Genomic DNA, 23,157 nt, shown 5'->3' on the forward strand with positions numbered 1-23,157 from the left:
GCAAGCAGATAGTGAAATTCAAGGCAGAATGAACTGAATATTGCAATTAAAATACATGAAAGGGCTTGCAAGCATGGAAGAAGGAGGGATTCATTTGGATTTAAAGAGGTCAGAGAGAGAATCGAGAGGCTTCCAGGTTAAAGCGTCGTAAAAGCTGAACTCTGAAAGATGATGGACAAAGTAAGAAAAAAAATGTGTTCTGGTCAGAGAGAACTGAGAAGCAAAGGCACTGAGGCATAAAAGTGTTTTTATTTGGAAAATATATCTGTGACATTTAATAGAATTTGATTTTCTTTTCTTTTCAGGGATATGAACCCTTGTTTATTCACAAGATCAAACACAAACATTTCCTGGCTAAGAACTATTTTTCTCAAATTCCACTGCTGGCTGCATTTTTACTTGATGATGGTGAAGTAGATGAGATCAGAAAGAATCATCAGACAGACACCACACCTAAGATTATAGAAATCCAGAGGCCTAGCCCTTAGAAGATCCAGGAGTATTTTTTGATGATCAGCATTTTTGTCCACTGCTAATAGAGTAATACGGAGGTCACACAATATGGAAATAGAATTTTATCTTTTTGTTGATTTTAATCGTTTTTCATATTGTCATAAGTTGTATGAAGAGAACTTTCCTATATAAACCCTTTACTGTTAGACAGTTAGTGCTAAATTTAAGTACAATTTTGTTCCCAAAATTAATATTTTAAAGTGAAGAGAACGTTTTATTTTACTTATTTTTCATATTAAATTTTTTAAAAATGTCAGGTACACTATAGTTAAAATCAACAGAAAAACAAAAGTTAGGCTTATCTTTCAACTCATATTTATTTTAGATAAAATGTAGTTAAAGGAGAATAATCAGTATATGGATGAGAGGAGACATTATAGAATTCTCCTTCATGAAAATCCTTACAGGTAGGATAAAAGATGCTATGTTTTAATATAAATATTTGAATCTTCACATTTTAGCTTCATCTTCCATTCTTCTCAAAATTTCAATGGAAAAACTGAAACTATTTATAAACAAACAAAATGTACATTCCATGCTGGAAGACAGGATAAATATCTTTTGTTCTATGGTAGAAAACCCCCCAATGGGGCAATAAGGAACTCTGTAAGAAGAATAAACTTGGTCAAGTAAACTTTAACAATTCCTTTCCCTAATAAACCAAAAGAATAGCCTTGACCACATGCATGGCAGGGACCCACAATGATGAACAGGATAATGAGTCAGTCTTAACAAAATTGGCAGCACATTCAAAATAGGATGATTCAAGGAGAGTTTACTTTAAAGGGATTTTTTTAATAAAGCCTGGGCAGAGTGTAGGGAAACTGAGGGAACAGTGTAGGAACCTGGGCTCAGTATTAGGTAAGCTGTCTCTACCCTAATCTCCAATGAATCTGGGGAGGGAGAGGCCTGGGAACCTGGACAGACTGTAAAGAAGATAACGGGGGAGGACCAGTGACCAGCTGTCAGGGCCCAGATGATCTCATGAGCCTGACAGACAAACACTCTGATCTCATCTTCTCCCTTCCTCCAGTCTCCTGCTTGGATTTCCAGCTGGCAGAACCCAGAAGGAAACCAGAAAAGACAGAATTCTGTGGACACAATTCATACAGCTTCAGGGCAAAGATCAAAGGAGATAAGAGGGAGTGGGTCTGGCTGGCTCAGGAGAAGATATCCAGCTGAGAGAGAATTAAAAGTGAAAATGAAGATCTGTAATTCAAGTAGTAGTATTTCAACACACAACATAATTATGTATGTGTGTATGTATAGAGAGAGAATTCTCCCAATTCCAGTCAGCAGTTAGCAAGGCTGTTCTCTCAAGCTTAGTGATCAAGGAAACAAGGAATTCAATCTAAATATTAATATTTGTTTTACAAAATATTTTCCAACACTTTAACAACATATTTTCTAGGATGTCCACAGTGGTTTTACTTGGCAAATGCATGGCACGTGGATATTTAAGGAGCTAAACATCAAAAAGGGAAGTGCTATAAAGCCGCCATTATTTTCAAATTTTCATAGACAATTCAGATGTTCTGGGAACTTTCTAAACAGTAAATTACAGATAGGATTAGATTGGGGACCATTCTGATCACTGATAAAAAGGTTAAGATTTAACACAGACAAAAGTGGGTTTACACTGGAAGGACAATGAGCAGAGTTTCACAAGACAGTTCAGGAGAATCCCCTAGCTCGGAGTAGGAAGGGCTGGGGAGGCAGGCAGTGAGAGGGCAATAGTCAGACAGAGGCAAATGAAGGACACTGAGAATTCCTTTATTGACCTCGGAGTGAAGCATCTGACTAGATGGCATTTGCTTACAGTGATAGAAGACTGTGGAGCACAGCTGAGAGGGGCAGGACAACCAGAACAGTTGAATCACATATGAAAAGGGACAGCATCTTAATTTAGGGCTGGGAGAATAACCACAAAGAGGGGAAAAAAAAACCAAAACAGCGCAACGACAGACTTTCTTTAATAAAGTCAGCTCTTCTGGTAAACTCTTTTCTATCTTGCTAGAACTCCAATTCTCATTTTTCACAGATATCCAAAAATCCACAGCATAAGGGGTTGGAGGAGATGTCAGCAGAGGGGAAGTCAGGTTGTTACTCCTAGAATCCTAGCTCCAGGATATTGGGAAGCAGCTAGTTAAGAAGTTAAGTTCCTCTCTGCCTTCAGAGTATCTGCATTCCTCTAGTTTAGAACCTCATGGACACACCTACTCTGGCCCACTAACAAATGAAACTGTGGAAGATGTTCCTTCTTTCTCCTTTAGGGAGACTGTATGATATGGATAAAGGCCTAAACAGTAGAGCAGAATGAAATTTTATATCCCAATATTGCAAAAACCAACTGACAAAGAATAGCCACCATATATTTAAAGATTCAAAAATCAAAAGAAAGATCCTTTTGAGGACTGGAAACAAATATTCGTTTAACAAATCTCTTAATTATGTTAAGGATATTTGATAGCATTTTTCATCCTTTGGGAGAAGATGATACTGGGAAAAGTTGCTATTACATAAAATAAACAATTGCTGAATTACAAAAAACCCCCACCTTGGTGGCAATGAAGAGCAGATTTGGTACTTGAAAGCTAAAACAGAAATTTGGTGGATGAGCTCAAGAGAGGGTCCCCTTGAAGTCAGAGGAAAAGTCAAAGAAATGAGGTAGATAAACAAAAATAATAAGTTTAACAGCTTTGCTCTGTCTACGCTAGAAATAACACAAGCCAATAATGGAGTAGAAGAGGAGAAACTACTAGCAAAGAGAGATTTAAAGCTCATTTTCCTAAGCTGAAAAGGCACAGAATCTTAGCTGTATAAAGAGTCTACCAAATACTGGAAGAATTAACATAGAGAGACAGACACACATAGACACAACGTCATGACATTTCTGGATTTCAAAAATATTGACCAAATTCTATAAGCACTCAAGTTGGAGGGGAAAAGCTGCAAGAAAAAAGTAGCAACAGCGTGGATTTCTCTTCCTCAATGCTAAATGCCAGAAGATGAGGGAGGAACATTTCTATCGAAGAATTTTGAATTTTGAGGGTTAAAAAATGACCTGAGGATTTTTTCTTTCTGAAGTCAACAGAAAGACACTGTTAGGCAGAAGCATCTCATCAGTCTACGTGTGCCCACTCTACTCAGCTCCCTCGAAATGGTGGGGTCAAGTCTGGATGTGAGCTTGTACATGAAAAATGGCTGTGAGCACGACAACTTCAAGATCCTTTCTAAATGATCCTCACTTGTATGTTATGACACAATGTAATGGACAAAAATAATTTTTCAAATAAAAATCTATTTGCAAAAAAAAAAAAAAATCTGAATCCGTGAAAAAAAAATACCCTGAGTATTCTAACTAAACATCTGCTGTATGAAGGTTCAGAGGGATAAAAGTGTTCCAAATCTTTTTAAGGGGAGAAGAGTTAATAGAAATGTAGGTAAGAAAGTAGATACTCAAATACTCAATTTAAAAATTTAAAAGCAACTAAAAAAATTTAAAGGCAACTGCTAGCAGAATGAAAATGGAATTATAAACTCCATATTTCTAGAGAGGAAAAGAGACCAATAACAAACTTAAGAACTATTATGAAATAAGGTTTTTGTTTGTTTTGTTTTTTAGGTTAATAGAAAGAAAGTACATATAAGAGAAAAACAAGATTAAAAATATCAGTGCATAAATTTGAGTAAATCAAAACTCTAGTAAAGTATAATTATTCTTGTATGGTATCAAATGAGTGAACTAGATGCTGTGTACCAGATATGTACCCAAACAAAATGACATGTAAAGATATTTAGTAAAACTGTATCAGTCATAATGCAGACAACAGAAAATTGGTGGCAATATTAATATCAAGGATGAAATTGAGAATATAGCAGAGCAGAAGAAATTATTTTGATAAATTATTATTCACAATATAAATGACTAATTAATCGTTATGTTAGGTTTGAAATTAGGTTTAAAACAAAAAGTCAGTTGGGAAACAGTTCTCCGTAGGCTTCTAATGTTTCTGCATGTCTTTTGAGCAGAGCTACTTAGTTCTCTTTTTTTCCAAGGAATGTGTATAACAAGCAGCTTTGAAGATAGAGATAGTGTTTACTATCTCCTGTAAAATGTTCAGAGCCTCTAAGCCCAGCATCCTCTGTCTGTAAAGCAGCTCACTGTGTGTGTGTGTCACGTGGACTTGGTGTCATCCTGAGGGAATTAGGGCAAAATCCTGATACTCTGATTGCTGTTTCTGTGAACAATAAGTTGTGCTTTATCTCTGACCCATGAGTCTTGTGTCTTCTGCTATCATTTATGAAGTCGTGGCACCAAACTTGCTAGCTTGCAATTAGAGTGGCACCTCAGACACTTCTTGATTCTTTATATGGATATCCTTAGAAATGAAGAAAAAAAAAAGTGAGTCAAGAGGTAGAAAATGCTGTTTCTCTTTCTCTCCCCAGGAACACTGGGTGATTGATTGCAATTCTCCACCCTCTTGAAGTGAGACGGGATTATGTAACATGCTTTGCCCAATGGAAAGCAAGTAGAATTATCTTGTTTCACTTCTGAGCATTGAAGCAATGAATGATTCTAAATCTACTAGTTATTCTGCTTTGAAGAAATAGAAGAAGAGTGACCACTTCTCAACTTGTGAGGGCAGCATGTCCTTGATATCAAAATTTAACAAGGAGAGTACGAGAAAAAACATGCTAGGCCTATTGCACTATGAATATAGATGCAAAAATCCTAAACACAATAATAGAAAACCAAATCCAAAAAATATATGAAAAGATGAAAGCACATGGCTTTTTCTGGATACTCATCATGTACCTGTTCAGCGCTGCCCTTCCCTTCCCTTCTCTGGTCCGTGCCCTTAGGAGGCTGACCCTTAGCCCGGCATCCATGTGTGCATAGCCTCCCTCAGCTGGATTTGGTCAGTAGGAAGCATCAGCAGGAAATTTGAGGTCTGAAAGAAAGAGGTTGGGATATTTATTCCCCTGGCTTCTCCCATCTGCTTTTTGGCCTATTTTTGTCAAGTGACTGCTTTTCTCTGCCTAAGACCACAGCTCCGGTTGGATGGTCATCCCTCCTACTCTACAACTCTTTGAATTCTGGGACTCATTCCTTTTCTTTACTGCTTCAGCTTATTGGTGATAATGGCTTTCCTTTGTAGCTAGGTTACAGTGCTTCACTTTTTTATGTACTTAAACAGTGTCCTCTCCCTTTGTAAACAGTCCTTTTACTAAATACTTCTTAAATAAACCAGGTCCTGCTGGACCCTGAACAAAACAGTAATAGGTACCAGGAGTGGTCCCAGCAAACGGACTTTTGAATATAATCCTAGGCTTGGGCTGCTCACATACTTGAGGACCATTTGGGTACCCTCCTCATGGGAAATGGGACACTGGTAATATGAGCATGTGGTAGCATCATGATTACTCAAAATATCACCAGTGGAGGCAGATGGAGGATAAGCACAGGGAGCTCAAATGGCTCCGGCAATTAGTTTGATGACAAAGATTGCGACATAAGATGGTTATTTCTTACACTAGAAAGAGTGCATAAAGAAAAGGATAAATTGGAAGCCTTGACTGTCCAATACATACCTGGCCAGAAATTGCAGAAAGCCCTTAAGACAACTCTACAGAAATTACTTATATCCTGTATATATAGGGAAGATGTGGCTAAAAATTAGTCTGGAGCCTGACTGTAAGGTTTAAAGAGGTGTCTTGTCATTGAGACGTGCACCCAGGTAAGCTCTCATGCTAAGGTGAGGAAGAACAAGGTATGGTCCGGTCTGAGTTAGCCTGTATATTGAAGGAGTTGCAGGATCATGTCAATTTTTACTGAGAGTCAGGGAAATATGTATAAGAATTTATTGTAAAGGTATTAGACTAAAAAGGATTTAAAAAGATATCAAGCCAAGTTTATGTTCTTGCCTAGCATTCAGGATTTCATGTGTTGTCTTGTGGCCCTGAGAATTGCTCTATGTGTTAACGGAAGCCTAAACTTGAAAGTAGCCTGTATCAATGAGCTTGAAATGCCTGAACTTCCCTGGAAAACATTATTCAGGAAGATGGGTTATTGGAGTGCATCTGTTATGTGCAGCTTTCTCAGACAACTCTTAAAGGTGTGTCTTCTCCACAAGAGGGTCTTCACCAAGCCATTAATAAATGCATTCATAAGTGGATTACCAGCATCCTTGAAAAACTCTGTAGTATCTCTTCTAGTAAATGACTCATGTCATTTACTAGAGGTCTGTGCCCTGGGGAAAAAACAAACAGCAGATCTTCTAGGGGCTCTCAGATAATGGCCTCTGAAAGGACAGAGGTTTCTGCTCCAGCAGGTTGTGATTCTCTGTATTTGCCTTTCATTCTGTCCCATATGGGGGGTTAGTGGTTTGTCCTGTGACCTCACATCTCTTCTGGATCTTAGAAGAGTTGTTGATTTTTCAGTTTGTTTAGCTTTTTACTTGTTAGGGCGGAGGGGTGACTTCTAAGCTTTCACATGCTGGACTGGAAACCAGAAGTCTTCAGCATGCTCTTGCCTTGGAGAGAATTTGTTAATCCTTTTTCCAGCTTAAAGTTAATGCATTGCATATTTTAAAAAACACTTCTTATATTGCACAACATCTAATACACTTAAAAATAGATTAAAATGTTATCAGTGACTGTTAATTTTAAAACATACACCTATATTCAATTTTCAGTCTTAGTGATTCAGGAGGAAATATTTCCATTACAGTCCCCATAAATGTACACAATTACATAAATATGCATTCATGTAATCAGGAAAGGAAAATACATACTGAACTATGAACCTGTCGAATCTGAACAGTTTGTGATAATTACAGAGTCAAAGTCTGCTTTTTTCATAAGAACTTGTGGACAGCTGTTGCAAGATGTTTGTGATACATAAACTGCATTTGAGATTCTTCTCTCCCACATACGATACAGCATTAAATTACAGTCTCAACAAATACATACTAAGAGTGATTGTTCTCAGATTCTAGAGAGCTGACATTTTTACACTGTGTCAAAACTGAAATTAAGAGCATATCAAAAGTGAATTCAGCAATGTTTAATCATCGCTGATTCAAGTGACTTGGCGTGAAGATTAATGTAGGGGATGCAAACACAAATCGGTCTGAACAGAGGATAAAGTTTTGCACAAGTCAGAAGTCTATTTTTCCTGACTCTCCAACGAAACAGTGTTCTGGAGTTTGATATTTCATGTCAGTATTGGACTTGTGAATTGAATTAGGTACAAGAACAAGTAATTGAAAGAAGGAAATTGGGTTATTTCTTCCTCATAGCTCTTCAAATTGTTCTCAGCTCTACCTATAGGCCTATCCCTCTGAGAGATGCTGGAAATCCCCCCTGGTTCTCTTTTCTACCTTCACTCCCTGCTCCTGCTTATTCCAATCCGGTGTGTTTTTCTAGGTCAGTCCAACTGTACCTCATTCATTCATTCGCTAATTTATCCAACATTTATTTATTCCTTGAGTTTAATGTGAATTAGTTATTATGCCTTGAGGGCATGATGACAAGTAAAGTGCTATCCATGCCCTCAAGGAACCCATGTAGACAGACAGACAAATAATTGCTATCTTTCTGTGCCTCCTCATCTATACAGTGAGGTTGGCATTATTTCAGCTATAGGATCGTTAAAAATTAGAGTGTGTTTATAAAACATGTGAGACACAGGAAGTGTTAAATATTTGTTTAATGAAGGATTAATGTGTGTTTGCTCTAAGTGTTTAAGACTCCATGATCCTCTTTATTTTATTCTTTCATACGCAACATGTTGACAGGAGACACGCGCAATTAGGTTTATCCTTCACTGACTGGGCATTGTCTTAGTGGCCTACGTGGTTATTAACTGTACAGTAGTGACATGGCACTGTGGGAATTTGTCCAAAGCCATTGTATCCTAATTTGATCCAAGTGTCATCCCTTATCCTCACCGTCTCCTTTTACTATACGTGAAAACCGTTCAAAAGAGACAGAACTCTACTTCCTGGAGGTGGAAGTTTCAGGTGTATAAAGTGTGAACAGCTACTGCTGATACCTCACAGCTGTGAATTTTACAAGTATTCAAGAGGTTATTATGAACTTTCCAAAGCACTTTCTCAGGGAAAAAAAAAAATACTTCCCCAACTTTACAAGAGCTTTATCTGCAAATGGATTGCTCTGTCTCTCTCCTCCCACTCAGCTTGGCTTCCTGCTAAAGCTTGTGTTTGGCAGCTTCCAACGGTCTTCCTAACCTGCATTTATCCTTCCCAAATTAGAGGCAGCTGGGCAATTTTAGGAAGACAACAACTCACTAATTCTCTCTTTTCTAATTTGTAAAGCCAGTAATTCTCTCAAACTTGGGGAGACTGATTTGGCTTTGAAACAAAGAACTGTGTGCGGTCTTGAACTTTTTAGGCTTTATAATTTTTCAGATATTCTCTAGGAGTGTGAAAGTTTTAAAAATACCAATTATTAGAATAAAAAAATTTATATATTGTGATAGCTTTATTCTCCTTACCTGTTTTTAAGTTGTTGCAAATAAAATCAACTAGAGTTGGTCTCCCAGTATGAATAAGAAACTATTTAATTTTTATTACGCATAGCAAGTGGCCAGGAAAAAAATCCCTGAGCTGAAAAAAATTTTAAATTGCTTTCTAATACAGAATAAAAAATTCTTATTGCTAAACAAAACCCCTTACTGTTTTATATTAACAATGTATTTTTCAGTTGTTTTCTTTGGACAAAATTTCAGAGATATTAATTATTTTTAGCACATTATTATTTGAACTAGCAGGTTTTGATCTGCCTTTCAGATCGTCTTTTCCTTGTGAATAACTCTTAAGGAAAAACTTTATCACGTAAGCCAAAATGCCACATACCAGTCAGGCTCCCTTCATGAGTTACGGAAGTGCAGAGAAGGAAAGCAGTCTTGGGTATTTGGGTATCATAATAATACTTTGTTTTAAAGACACCAATACACTAATAAAAACATTATGATAAGAAATAGCAAATATAGCCGTGTTATTCTTTTAACAAAAGCTGTATTTTACAAGATGCAAATCTGGCAACCTATGACTCACAAAAAGAATCCCGAATTCCCCCAATATACCTGTAATTTTTATTTGCAATGGTTGAAGTGTTCATAAGGAATTAATTTTTATTGCATAATTTTATTGTTGAAGTAAAATTTGCAAACAGTAGAATACATAGATCCTAAATGTATAATTCAATGGATTTCAAAACATGTGTATGCCTGTATAACCAATATGACAATCACGTTAAAAAACATTGATATTACCTCAGAAAGTACTTTTGTGGCCCGTTGTAGTCAGTTCCCACCCACCAAACACAATCACCAGTCTGATTTGTCACCAAAGATAAGCACTGTCAGTTCTCATGTTTTATAAAGGACTCTTTTCTGCTTGGCTTCTTCTGCTCAATATAATATTTTCAAGATTCACTGATGTTGTTGGATGTCTCAGCAGTTTGTTGATATTTATTGTTGGATGATATTTTATTTGGATTATTTCCAGTTTTTTTTTGGCTCTTATAAATAAGCTGCCATGAACTTTCTTTTATCACGCCTTTTAATGGATATATGCTTTCATTTCTACTGAGTAAATATCTAGAATTGAAATTACTGGGTTGTAGAATAGGTGTATCTTTGACTTTAGCAGAAAATGCTAAACAGTTTTCCAAAACTGGTTGTGTTATTTCACACCCTCACCAACAACCTATAAGAATTTTTATTTGCTCTGTATCCTCACCAGCAGTTGGTGGTGTAGACTTTCTATCATTTTGGTGGATGTTACGTGCATCTCATTGTAGTTTTAATTTGCATTTCCCTGGCGACTAATGGTGTTGAACACTCCTCATGTTCATATTGATCATTCTGATGAGTTCTGTTGGAATGTGTTTTTTCAAGTGTTTTGCCCATTCATTAATTGAGTTGTTTTTCTTATTATTTAGGTGTAAGTGTTCTTTATAAATTCTGGATACAAGCTTTTGTTAGATACGTATATTGTGAATATTTTTCTCTAGCTCTCTGTTTAATTTTATTAATGGTGTGTTTTCATGACTAACAGGTTTTAACTTGTTACAGTCCCATTAATCAATGTTTCTCCAGTGGTCAATGCTTTTGTGGTTCTAAAAAAAGCTTGCCTTCCCCAAAGTTGAGCAGATATTATTTCCTTCTACTTTGTAGTTTAAACTTTACATTTAGGTCCTTGATCCATCTTGAATTAATTTTTGTATGTTATGTGAGATAAGGATTGATTAAAAATTTTTTTAATATGGATATCTAGTTGTTTCAGCACCATTTGTTGAAAAGGATATCTTTTCCTCTTCTTTTATTGGTGCCTTCATTGATTTTCTCTGTTGTTTTCTCTCTGTTTCATTAATACCTACTTTTACTTGTATTAATTCAGTATTTCTATTTACATTGGGTTAATTTGCTTATCTTTTCCTAGTTTCTTCAAGTGAAACTTAGAGCACTGATTTAAAATCTTTTTTCTGTTTTCATAGAAACATTTCGTGCTATAAATTTCACTCTAGGCAGTGCTTTAGCTATATTCAACAAATCTAATATGTTGCAGTTGTAGTATAGTTTTATTTTATAAAAAATGCAGAATGATCAAGTGCTATTCATTGAATAAAATCAATATTTTCAAGATAAGTATTCAGTCACATGTCTTTTATATATTTGACTCTATGCATATATAATATTCCTCAGATCCATACATAAGCTAAAGGCACATTTCTGAGAAGAAAAGTTTGAGGCAGGTTTTTATTCCTATGCAATTATATGTGTAATGCATAATTTGACTTTGGGCATAAAAATTATTTCCTCTAAAATAATATGTAAGTATATCAGATTGACTCAATGTATTAGGTTTTAAAACTACTCAGTCTAAGAAATAAGGGTGTTCACTCAAACTAGATTTATTTTAAGTAGTTTACTCATCTATGAAATCTGGATGATGAATGTTTTCAACTGTGCAAACCACTCTGAGATTTCTGTCTTCTTTCTCTCTCATGTTCTTTTTCTGTTCTCTGAATTGTTCTGATGGTGTATTATGAATAAGGCTAAATATGCCTCTGAGAAGTTCGTATTTATTGAAAAAGATTGACCACATTCCCGGGAAGGGGTGCCAATCAGGAAACTAAACAATGCACTGTGTGCAGAGGTCTGTATTTTCATTGGCCAGCATTGCTCACGTAGAGAAATGCAGCCACACTTCACCTGTCTGAAGCAGGCATGCTTATGAGCATTTCTGACTTTAATATTACCCACAGTCTGTTTGTCTCATATGCACGCACGTTATCTAGAGGAATGTGACTGATTCCACAGGTTGGACAGGAAATCTAACTTACAATTTTATAGCGTTCCCATACGTGTCGTTTAGGCTGGAATGTATGTGCATACCACAGCTAAAGAATTAGAAGGTGTCATTGAAAGGTACTGCAGAATATTAGAAAAGACTTTGGTTTTGGTCCTGATACTGCATTTTACCCTGTATTTATTTTGGATAAGTGACTTAATTTCTCCATCCTTACAATGAACCATTTAGCCCAGATAATCTCTATGGTGCTTTCATCTCCAGAATTTTAGGTCTGCAGTAAACACAAACCAGATGAGAATTTGGATAGGCTCAGGAGGCTAACATCTGAAATGTTTTGTCAGTGTTCTTCAGCAGTGGTTGCTGATCCCTCTCCCAAACTGCACCACAAGGGAACTTTCTCTGGATTCTTCCCAAGCATCTCAGCGAGTGCCTTGTGGGGTTTATGGAGGAACAGTGAGAAAGAGATTGGAAGACCTTGTATCTCTGGATAATCTGGCCTTCAAGAGCTTCACACCATCATATTAGCCTAGACTCATCCCTTTGTAATTCATTTAATTTTTTCAGCTGACTCTATTGGTGTCTGTGGTTTCCGACGTCATCAGCCACAGATAAGCAAGTACTTCTCCCTGCAGCCACCTGTCCTCAGATTTCTGGTCATTTGGTTTGCCCTGTGCCCTCAGTCCTCTGACTGGTTAAGGAAACTTGGTAATCTGATGCTATTCTAGCTTTTCTTTGTTGCAATAGTGGGAGTGATGCTCCTTCCAGTTTCCAAGGTGAAACTGATACAATAGCAATTGGATATTCTTCATCAACTACTTAAACATTCTTGCAACTATGATGCATACATTATATTTTCACACTCCTGCTTCCCTTACAGAACTTTATCTTGAGCTAATTAATATATGTTAATGCCTGAAATTCTTCTGTTGATCACAGTCATACTTCTATGCAACAAAACATTTATGTAAACTGGAATTTCAGTTTTTTGGTGATGTCGTTTAATTCCTTAAACTGGTGAATTGTATGCTAAAAAGCATATAGAGTTCCCTCTTTAAAAATAATTTTTATTGATATATCAGTTGGTGACTCAGATAGATTCTTCCTTAATTTTGTGCAAGGCAAAGAACTGAAAACCACCCGGCTTACAGTAGGATTTGTTCAGTCATTATAATCATTTATTTTCCTAATTCTGATAATTAGTAAGACTTGCCGAATGATTTATTAATTATATCAATTGTTTTTTTGTTTTTCACTTAGAGACTTTTTAAGACTTTTTCATTTTTTAACCCAATATGCCAATCTATAAAAATTAAAATATTGTTAATTTTAAGAGACTTTTGCCAATACAACATTTTGGTTAAGAATGCCTTTTATTGTATTACATATTTTAAATATATTCTTTTCAAAACTCAAGACTACAGATTATAGATTTAACTCATTCAACTTGTGACAGCTCTGGATCACGTCACTCAGCTCTCTTGGCTAATACCCCCCTTGCTGCTCCTTGGATCCACCCCTGGGTTTGCACTGAGGCTGTATTTTCCTTGTGCTGCTCACATCCAGTAGCGGGGATAGCGGTGCCAGCCCATTCCTGTGAATAGAGGTCCCTCGAATAGGCAGTTTTGACTCAGGGCTCTCCATATCCATGGTCAAAACTCTGAGAACTGCTTTGCAGCCTGCGGCTCTTCCTACCCTATTCTTCCTGCTCCTCTCCTTTTGTAGGTGTCAGAATCACACAGTAATCTGAAGGCTATCTTGCCAATTCTTTCTCCTTCCTTTTTCTCCATAGATTTTTTTTTTCCCTAGTGAATCTCTTGCATGTTTGATTGTGTCTTGACATGTGCTTCTTAGAGGACCTGAGGTCCCATAAATTTCTGCATAATATCTGCTGTATAATATAATTAGTAAAGCCAATCCTCAGAGTCAGCATAATCAGTCAAATTAGACTTCACTTCTGTCAGAAAGTCTGGCTCCTTCAGTTTACATAAACATTTACATAAATATGAATTTTCAGACTATAATAAAAATGCCTAAGATAAATTATGGAATATATCTCATAAAAGATTACTAAAAGCAGTCAATTCAAGATTGAAATGATGTAATTAATACTAATGTAACTACTGTAAGTTTTGGGAAGGTTTTAGAGACAATAATAAATGTATATGTTATTATTCATTACTTATTTTAATAATGCATTATATGAATATCTAATATAATTTATTTATGAGGCAAAGAGGATGCTAAAGGGCATAGTATTCCTTAAGCAAATCGGTGTGCATTCATATATTAGACTGTGATGTTTAGCTTGGGGAATAATTAAAAAAGAATTATGTTTGAAAAGTCAGAAATAACTCCATTTTTTTTTTGGATGTTAATATTAAGCTTTTCCTATGCATAACAAAAGAAAGAAAGTATCACTACTAAAAACTAATTGACCCAGTAGTTACTGTGTGTTTTTATGTATATTAACAGAATATGGTAAATATTAAACATATTATAAGGTGAATTAAAAAGTTGGAATGAAGATTTTATTATATATACTACATATAATGTATATATACATATGTGAGACTTGTGTGTATGTCTATATACATTTTATTATATAAGTTGACAAAATAGGTTCTTTTTTCTATATATATTTGTTTTCATATTCTTTTTCATTAAAGGTTATTAAAAGATATTGAATATAGTTCCCTGTGCTATACAAAAGAAATTTGTGTTTCACCTATTTTTATATATAGTGGTTAACATTTGCAAATCTCAAACTCCCAAATTTATTCCTTCCCACCCTCTTTCCGCTGGTAACCATAAGACTGTTTACTATGTCTGAATCTGTATTGTAGATGAGTTCATTAGTATCCTCTTTTTTCCTTTTTTTTTTTTTCTTTTTTAGATTCCACATATGAGTGATATATGGTACTTTTCTTTCTCTTTCTGGCTTACTTCACTTAGAATGACAATCTCTAGGTGCATCCATGTTGCTGCAAATGGCATTATTTTATTATTTTTTTTAATCACTGAATGGTATTTCATTGTGTAAATATACCATGACTTCTTTATCCAGTCATCTGTTAATAGACATGCAGGTTGTTTCCATGTCTTGGCTATTGTACACAGTGCTGCTCTGAACATTGGGGTGTATGTATCTTTTCGAATTAAGAGTTCCCTCTGGATATATGCCCAGGAGTTCCCTCCAGATACATAAGCCCAGGAGTGGGATTGCTGGATCATATGGTAAGTCAGTTTTTTGAGGAATCTCCATATTGTTTTCCATAAAGGCTGCACCAAACTACATTTCCACCAGCAGTGTAGGAGGGTTCCTTTTTCTCCTCACTCTGTCCAGCATTTGTCGTTTGTGGACTTTTTGATGATGGCCACACTGACTGGTGTGAGCTGATAGCTCATTGTAGTTTTGATTTGCTTTCTCTGATAATCAGCAATATTGAGCATTTTTTTCATGTGCCTATTGACCATTTGTATGTCTTTATTGGAGAATTGCTCGTTTAAGTCTTCTGCCCATTTTTGGATTAGTTTTTTTTTTTTTAATTAAGGTGTATGAGCTGTTTATATATTCTGGAAATTAAGCCCTTGTCAGTCGCATCATTTGCAAATATTTTCTCCCATTCCCTAGGTTGTTGTTTTGTTTTACTTACAGTTTCCTTTGCTGTGCAAAAGCTTATTAATTTAATTAGGTCCCGTTTGTTCATTTTTGTTTTTGTTTCTATTGCCTGGGTAGACTGCCCTAGGAGAACATCGGTAAGATTTAGGTCAGAGAATGTTTTGCCTATGTTTTCTTCTAGGAGGTTTATCATGTCTTGCCTTATGTTTAAGTCTTTAAGCCATTTTGAGTTTATTTTTGTGTAAGGTATGAGGGAGTGTCCTAACTTCATTGATTTACATGCAGCTGTCCAGTTTTTCCCAACACCACTTGCTGAAGAGACTATCTTTTCTCCATTGTATATTCTTGTCTCCTTTGTTGAAGATTAATTGACCATAGGTCTGTAGGTTTATTTCTGGGCTCTCTATTCTGTTCCATTGATCCACCTGTCTGTTTTTGTGTTGATACCACACTGTATTGGTTACTGTAACTCTGTAGTCAAAATAGATTCTTAATTGTATTACTTTATTGTATGCTTTAATTTTACCAAGTTTAGATGACATCACATTTAATTTGCACCTGCAGGTTTTATTTGTTGTAATTAGAACGATGGGTACTTCTTGTTCTTTGGTTACTAGGAGGTATTTTTCATTTCACCTCATAACCCATTCTGTGGATGAATATTGACAAAAATGGAAAAGAAATACTCAAACTTAAGGAAAAAAATCCATGTTCAGCCTTTATATTTTTCTTTAATCTTATCTATGTGCTTTACTTACATCTTCTTTAGTAATTAATTCTTTTTTTTTAAATTTTATTGCTTTTTCTGGTTTTTTGGTGGTTTTTTGGAGGAGGGTGATTAGTTTTATTTATTTTTAATGGAAGCATGGGGGATTGAACCCAGGACCTCGTGCATGCTAAGCACACACTCCACCGTTGAGCTAAACCCTCCCCCCAGTAATTAATCCTTTGATAATAGTTTAAATATGGAGAGATTAAGTTGTAAAAGGGAAATCATCACTCTGAGTAAACATGTTCTACAATATATCAAATTTTAGATCATCCTAACAAATACCCAATTTCTTCATACTTATCTCAGACCGCTGTAAGATACAGGAAGACAGGAAGCTTTTATTAAGATAGGCTTAATGTACTCTCATTACTCGTTAAATGAGGTTCCCCAAAATAGCATTTGCAATTGCCCCTTACTTTGTTAATTTGAAAGCTGCTACCCCTTGGAACAATGTACCATAGTGAGATACCTAATAACTAAGTGTATGACTTGTGGTAGGAGATGGGATATTGTCAGACGGGAGATGGGAAATAGAATGTAGTCAATGTTAGGAAATATTGTGAATGAATGTTGGAAGTATGAGAATTAATTCCATTTAAACTATTGGTGTCCTTACATCCCTTAAAGGTCCTCCGGTGCCCTCTCTGCCCCAGGGCCACGTAGTCCTTAGGCTGAAGATTGCTCACTTTGCCGTCCTTTGTTATACTATTTCTGGCTCTTATCTCCCCTTGTATAAAAGTTCTGGGGCCATCTTCTGTAGACATTTGAGCTTGTAAATCTGTAGTACAGTCAGAGGTAGCAGGAGAAAAAGAAAAAAGGAGCCAAAGAGATTAAAGAAGAGGAAATGAGAAAAAGGAAAGGTGCAAATATTTATCTATCTATTTATAAAGAGAGATTGCACACTCACACTCACAAGGATGAAGAGGATACATTAATGATAAGAAAACAGAAATAATATAATACTCAGTACTTTTAAAAGTACGTGGTTGAGATAGCTGTTTTGCATTCTGATGTGAATCTTTCACTTTGAAATAAGCTTTGATCCAGCTGTTCCCAAGCAGTGGATTCACTGAAATCACCAAGGAGGCTTTAAAAAATTGAAGTCCAATCCTTTTCTAGACTTACTGAATCAGAATTTCTGGAGTAGAATCCTGGATTATCTGGAGGCACCTGAACAACAGCCTATGGTTTATGAGTATTATTACCCCCTCATAAGGCACCTTCAGGATCCAGGAAACTTGAAACACAATATGAGGACATTGAGGGATGATAACAGAGAAGGGAAGAAATACAATCCCCAGCAGTTAGAAAATAGAAAATGATAAAGCTTCCTTTTGTGGGCATATTTAAGGAAAAGAACAAGAAGAGACCTATGTGAATGCAGACCACCCTCAATTTCTGAGTTTTGGGGAATAGAGAAGAGGAAGGATGAAATGGGTGTGTAGGGCTCTAGAGGGACTGGCTGACCAGGGCACAGTGCACAAGGGTCTGGAAACCGCAGCCAGAATGAGAGAGGAGACCGGGGGGTGAACCATGCTAGCAGCAAACTCTGTCCATTTCGTGTCCATTACTTTCATAAACATGTCTGGACCTAGATGGCCCTCAAGATTCTGCCTCTCATCTTTTTAAGTCTTCATCCCGGAGAGAGATGAAGTGGTCATCGGGACCCAGCCCCCTCTCTGCTGCACCCAAGTCACTGCTTCTAGCGTCTCTCTGTCTTCTGTCCTCCACTCGCTCCCAGACACCACTTAGCACTCACAACTTTCCCCTGTCATTTCAGATTTCTTCCCAATAACGTTCACCATCTGCTAGCTTTCTCTTCCGTGGTGAGTCTTGTTCCTTTCATAATCAACAGAGGTGAATTCTTGTTACCTGTCCCTTAACTGGGGAATGAGTTAGTTAATGGGAAGAGCACTGGAAATAGGCTAGTGATCAAGTGCGTTTTCCTATCCCCCTCCCCTCCTCAAAAGGAAGTAGTGAACATAGGAGTGAGTATGGATTTCAAAATGCTTTCACTAATGAAACCCCAGCACCTTCGCTTGTTAACCATTCCACATTTCTACTAGTGCTCCCTGCTGGGAACTTCCCGTTACTTAACCATCCTTCTTCATGTCATAGATCAGGCCTGTATCTTTGTTCCATTGCGAAGGAAGATGGAAAACCACTTTTTGGTATAACAACCTCTCATTTGATACCTAGAAAAGTCACAGTTAACTTTTTTACCTGATGTTCATTCTTTTTTTCCACAGGCATTATATAAAATTTGAAATTCTTTATACAGGGACACAGCACAGAAATCTTATTTCACTCCACTCCCTTTAACTTCAGCTTTACTGCGTGGGAGGTGCCACAAGGCAGTTTCCCCCAAGGCCATTCTCGATTTCAGGTGACAAAACACAGGCCACCCTCTGTAGGTATACTGACTCATGCCTCCTATTTCTTCTCAAATCCAAGTCTGTAGTCGGCACCTCTGTAAATTCCCCTCTTTGAAACTAAATGTTCAGAAAGGATATCTGAACTGATGTGAGGCTAAGTTTTTTTCAGCACAAGTAATATCTCACACCTCTATTTCACTATTCTTCATTCCAACTATTAAAATTCATAGCAACAAACTCTGTGAACACTGGTTCTGTGTGGGCTGGAGGTAACTTTAGGCCTTAATAGAGGATGTCACTCACAAGGAAAGATAATTTAAGGATGGTCTCTTTGCATTTGAATTTTAAAGCACTGCAGCAGGAAGAAAGGAATGTTGCCAGTGTAAATTTATGTATGGATATGGCTTTTGAAAAGTATCTTTAGAATCAACATATGGATCACAGAGATTCTATAATAAGCTTGGATAATGAAAGATCACTTATTTTTATTTCAGTTTATTTTTAAAGATGAATTTTAATATCCACAAGGGCCAAAACTATGTTTCTACAGGAGAAAGACATGTATGGTAACTCAAAAGCTTGAAACCAATTTCTCCTACCAAACAAAGTTGTAAGATCATCTCATGTGATCCTTGGGAAAACAGTATTAAGTCGACGAAGTCTACACAGTGGCCATAATCTGTAAGACTAATCTTTTTATTTTGTTGGTAGATTCTTTCCCAGATAGGACAGAAGTAATACTACGAAGTTAATTTTGACACATATAGACATAGAAAAAAGTTAATAAACAGTGAAATGTTAAGATCATTTATCATAGTATTAGATAATATGACTATGTAAAAACTCACAGAACTGTCCACTGCAAAGAGAGAATTTTACTGTATGTAAACAAAATAAAATTGACTATGGTGTGGAAGGAACTAAAGATTGAAGGTAGATTGTGACAGATGATTTTAATTATATTTCAGATGAATGGCATAATCACACCAAAGAGGGTGGGAATGAAAGGAACTGACTTAAGTAACTTTGAAAAGCAGTGTTTTGATTGCATAATGTACAGTAGAGACAAAATTACTAAACACAATCACTGAACACTGCTTGGCATATGTATTTCCTACAGGAGCATGGGTTAGCAATACTGAAACTATTTTATACGTGAGCTAGAACTGAACGAACAAGGTAATCTGTTGTATATAATGTTAGCAAGGGTTCCTCACTATTGGAGAAAGACATTACAAATAAGCAAAGAGGGAAGGCTAGAACTAAACCCTGTGGCACTGAATTGGAGTGAGAGATATCAATGCAAACTCATGTTTTAAAATATGCAAGAAGTAGAGACAGAAATAAATATGTATTTGTGCATATGTGTAGGCAAGTGTATATACACATATTTCTTAGCTCTGTCCCCTGAAAGGGCCTACCCCAGTAGCAGTGAGCACACCTACTGCCTAGATCTTTGTTTCCAAATATCTTTCCCCATAAAAAGAACAAGGTCCCTTGGAGAAGTGGTTGATTCCAGGGCTGGGGAAGGTAAAATACAAGATAAGCCTGGAATATTTCATAGTTCCAGAAAGTATAAAAGGGCAAAGTGATAGAAGCTTGTCAAGAGAAATTAGACACCAACCTGAAGGAACTCCTAATGACTAAAGCTGGAAAAATTTGAGAAGCAAAATAAACAGTGGTCATTTAAATTAGAATCTGTGATGGTTAATTTTATGTGTCAAGTTGGCTCCGCCATACTGCCCAGATATTTGGTCAGACATTATTCTGGATGTTTCTGTTAAGGTGGTTTTGGATGAGCTTAAGCAGATTACTTTCCATAATGTGAATAGACCTTATCCAATAAGTTGAAGTCCTGAATATAGAACAAAAACTGACTTCCCTGAACAAGAAGGAATTCTGCAAGCTGACTGCTTTTGGGCTCAGACTACAACTCTTGCCTGGGTCTCCAGCCTGTTGGCCCTTCCTGTAGATTTTAGGCTCACACCTCCACAATAGTGTGAGTTAATTCCTTAAGACCCCCTCTCTCTTTTTCATTGTACACACACACATACACGCACACACACACACAAAAATACACGAACATATAATGTGTGTATATTCACATATGTATATGTGTATATGTACATCCTGTTCATTCTCTCTGGAGAACCCTTGACTAACCCAAAGAAAAAGATAAATGTCCATGAGTCTGTACTAATATAAATAAACAGAGGGAAAAGGATAAGTATGCATTACAAAAGAATTCCAATTAATAAATGAAGAAGGGATGAGGGAAATAGAAAAGTCACCATTAGAACACTAGAGTAATATTTGTGGGCAAGATCCATCTGTGGATACTCAATAAGTGAAACGGTATACTTAGACAGTCTCATAGCATATGTATTAATTATAATGACATACTAGCAACTTCAGAGGGAGAAAGCTGACAGATGGTAGTTGGTACCTTAACCAAATGATGAAGGTTAACGTCACTAACGACATATTGGAATCGTGTGATCATGGAGCCCGCTGATGTGATGCGATGAGAAGGGCTCATCATCTCTGGAATTCTCCCACGAATTCATGACTTCTGTCTTACGTGAGATAACTTCAGACCAACTCAAATTGAGGGACATTCTATAAAATACTTGGCCAGGACTCCGCCAAAGTGTCAAGATACTGAAGGATGAGGAAAGACCAAGGAACTGTCACAGATTGGAGGAGCTCAGGGGACATGGCAGTTAAATGTAATGTGGTAGAACCCTAGAATAGAGAAGGGGAAAACTGGGGCAATCCAGATAAGTCTGTCATTATTGTATTACGTATTGTATTATGTACTGTATTACATAGTATTAGTTAATAGCTTTTTAGTAATATTAATTTTTTAGTTTTGATAATTATACCACAATTATGTAGGATAAGAACATTTGGAGAAGTTGGGGGAAGGGCACAGAGAAGTCTCTGTACTGTCTTTGAATCTTTTCTGAAAGCCTAAAATGTCAATATAAAATGCTGAAAAGTTACAAGCATGTTTAAAATCCTTCAGGTGCCTTAAAGGGAATGATGTGAGTTTTATTTAGAACTTAGTACTTACATTATGCTAGAGAGTATATCATTTCAACTGTTTAAACATATGACAGAATTTTTTAGATTTCAACATAAAAGTGTGCAAGAGGCACAAGGTTTTCAGGATTCCTTTAGGGGGTCTTTGAGCAAAGGCACTTGAAGTCTACTCATCTGCGTGACTTGTCATACGTTGTTTTAGCTCACCAGGCCCGCCATTTCAAGGCACATTTATTTGGGTGGCTTGGGGTAGCTGGGAGAGGTTATTTTGAAGATGTAATGCAGTCATAAACCACACCTGGGCCCCTCTGCTGTGCCAGGCAAGTGACATGAACGAGTGAAGCTGACCAGGTCTAAGAATGACAACAGTGCAAGTACGCTGAGTGACGGTGACCGACACTAAGCCGCAGCGTCTGGCGGACGGTAGGAGCTGAGCTGGAGTGTGCGTGCGCCATCTAAGGAGGGCAGCTGCTACTCAAGGCCTGGAGGCCCGAAGCTCCGACCTGTCTAGAGGAGCTGGATGGTGTACGTTTACGTGAACACTCCCGGACTTTAAGTGTTGAAAGATAACTGAAAACTTTTCAGATACTGTGCAGGCCAAACCAAGCACATCTGCTTGTCTTTGTTTTTCTTTCTTCCGTCTTCCCTTGTTCCTTTTCCTTTCTCATACCTCCCGTACCTCCTAGGTAGCCAGTATAGAACTAAAAGGTAGAGATTTTTAATATTTGTGTAATTTTCTGTAGTCCTTGTTCTTACTTTCAAGAGCAATTTGTAGAGTTAAAAACACAGGAAAACAAAATCAAAATATGGAAACTTGCTTGAATTTTACTTGTAAGAAATCTTTTAATAATTTTATTCATTGATTAAAAAATTCACCATGACTTTAATAAGAAGAAGAATAAAAAGCTAATTGAGTATTTTCTAGTGTGAAACATCATTCTGTGTGGTATCATATGGACTGAATCATTTAATTCTCAAAACAATTCTGTGAAACAGGTTTTGTTATTAACTCATTCTGCAAATAAGGAAGCAAAGACTTAATGAGGCTAAACTATTTAGTAAAACAACAGAGCTGTATGTCTCTAGAGCCATGCTCTAATTGTGACACTGAGCAAGATGACAGTCCTACAGGGCAGAGTTGCCAGATAAAACACAGAATGTCCAGTTAAATTTGTATGTGTATTTGCTATACTTTTATTTGCTAAATCCAGCTAGTCTACTATAGGGGTAATTCTCTGGCTTTTGTATGCCCCAGTGCATTTAGCAAAAGGCAGAGAGTTCAAGAGAACTTTCACTAAACCAGAAAAATTACGTATTATGCATCTGTTCTAGTAAACCTTCTTCATCCTCATCAACATGCCTTTTCATACTCAAAAGCTTTAAAGTGCAGCAAAATAGAACAGAACATGGTGAAATTCATTAGCGGTGTTTTAATTTCACTTTTATGTGTGCTTATCTATATAACTTAAATGATTACATCATTAAGAT

At 36.6% G+C, this 23,157-nt stretch overlaps 1 protein-coding gene across 2 annotated transcripts in view; it reads left to right on the forward strand.

Annotated features, from left to right (window-relative positions):
• IQUB (IQ motif and ubiquitin domain containing) overlaps positions 1-12,331 on the forward strand; it is a 64,984-nt gene extending 52,653 nt beyond the window's left edge. The window contains exons 13-14 of one of the 2 annotated variants that reach the window (XR_004321353.1): positions 306-551; positions 12,321-12,331. Coding sequence is in view for 1 of the 2 variants with exons in the window: in XM_006189162.3 (XP_006189224.2) it covers positions 306-488 (183 nt within the window). In the remaining variant the exon portion in view is untranslated. Of the gene's footprint in view, positions 1-305; positions 3,837-12,320 lie in introns of those variants that run through there. The other variant, XM_006189162.3, reaches the window with a different exon arrangement.
• The last annotated feature ends 10,826 nt before the right edge of the window (positions 12,332-23,157 follow it).

This window comes from Camelus ferus, chromosome 7 (assembly GCF_009834535.1).
Source record: "Camelus ferus isolate YT-003-E chromosome 7, BCGSAC_Cfer_1.0, whole genome shotgun sequence".
Taxonomy (NCBI): domain Eukaryota; kingdom Metazoa; phylum Chordata; class Mammalia; order Artiodactyla; family Camelidae; genus Camelus; species Camelus ferus.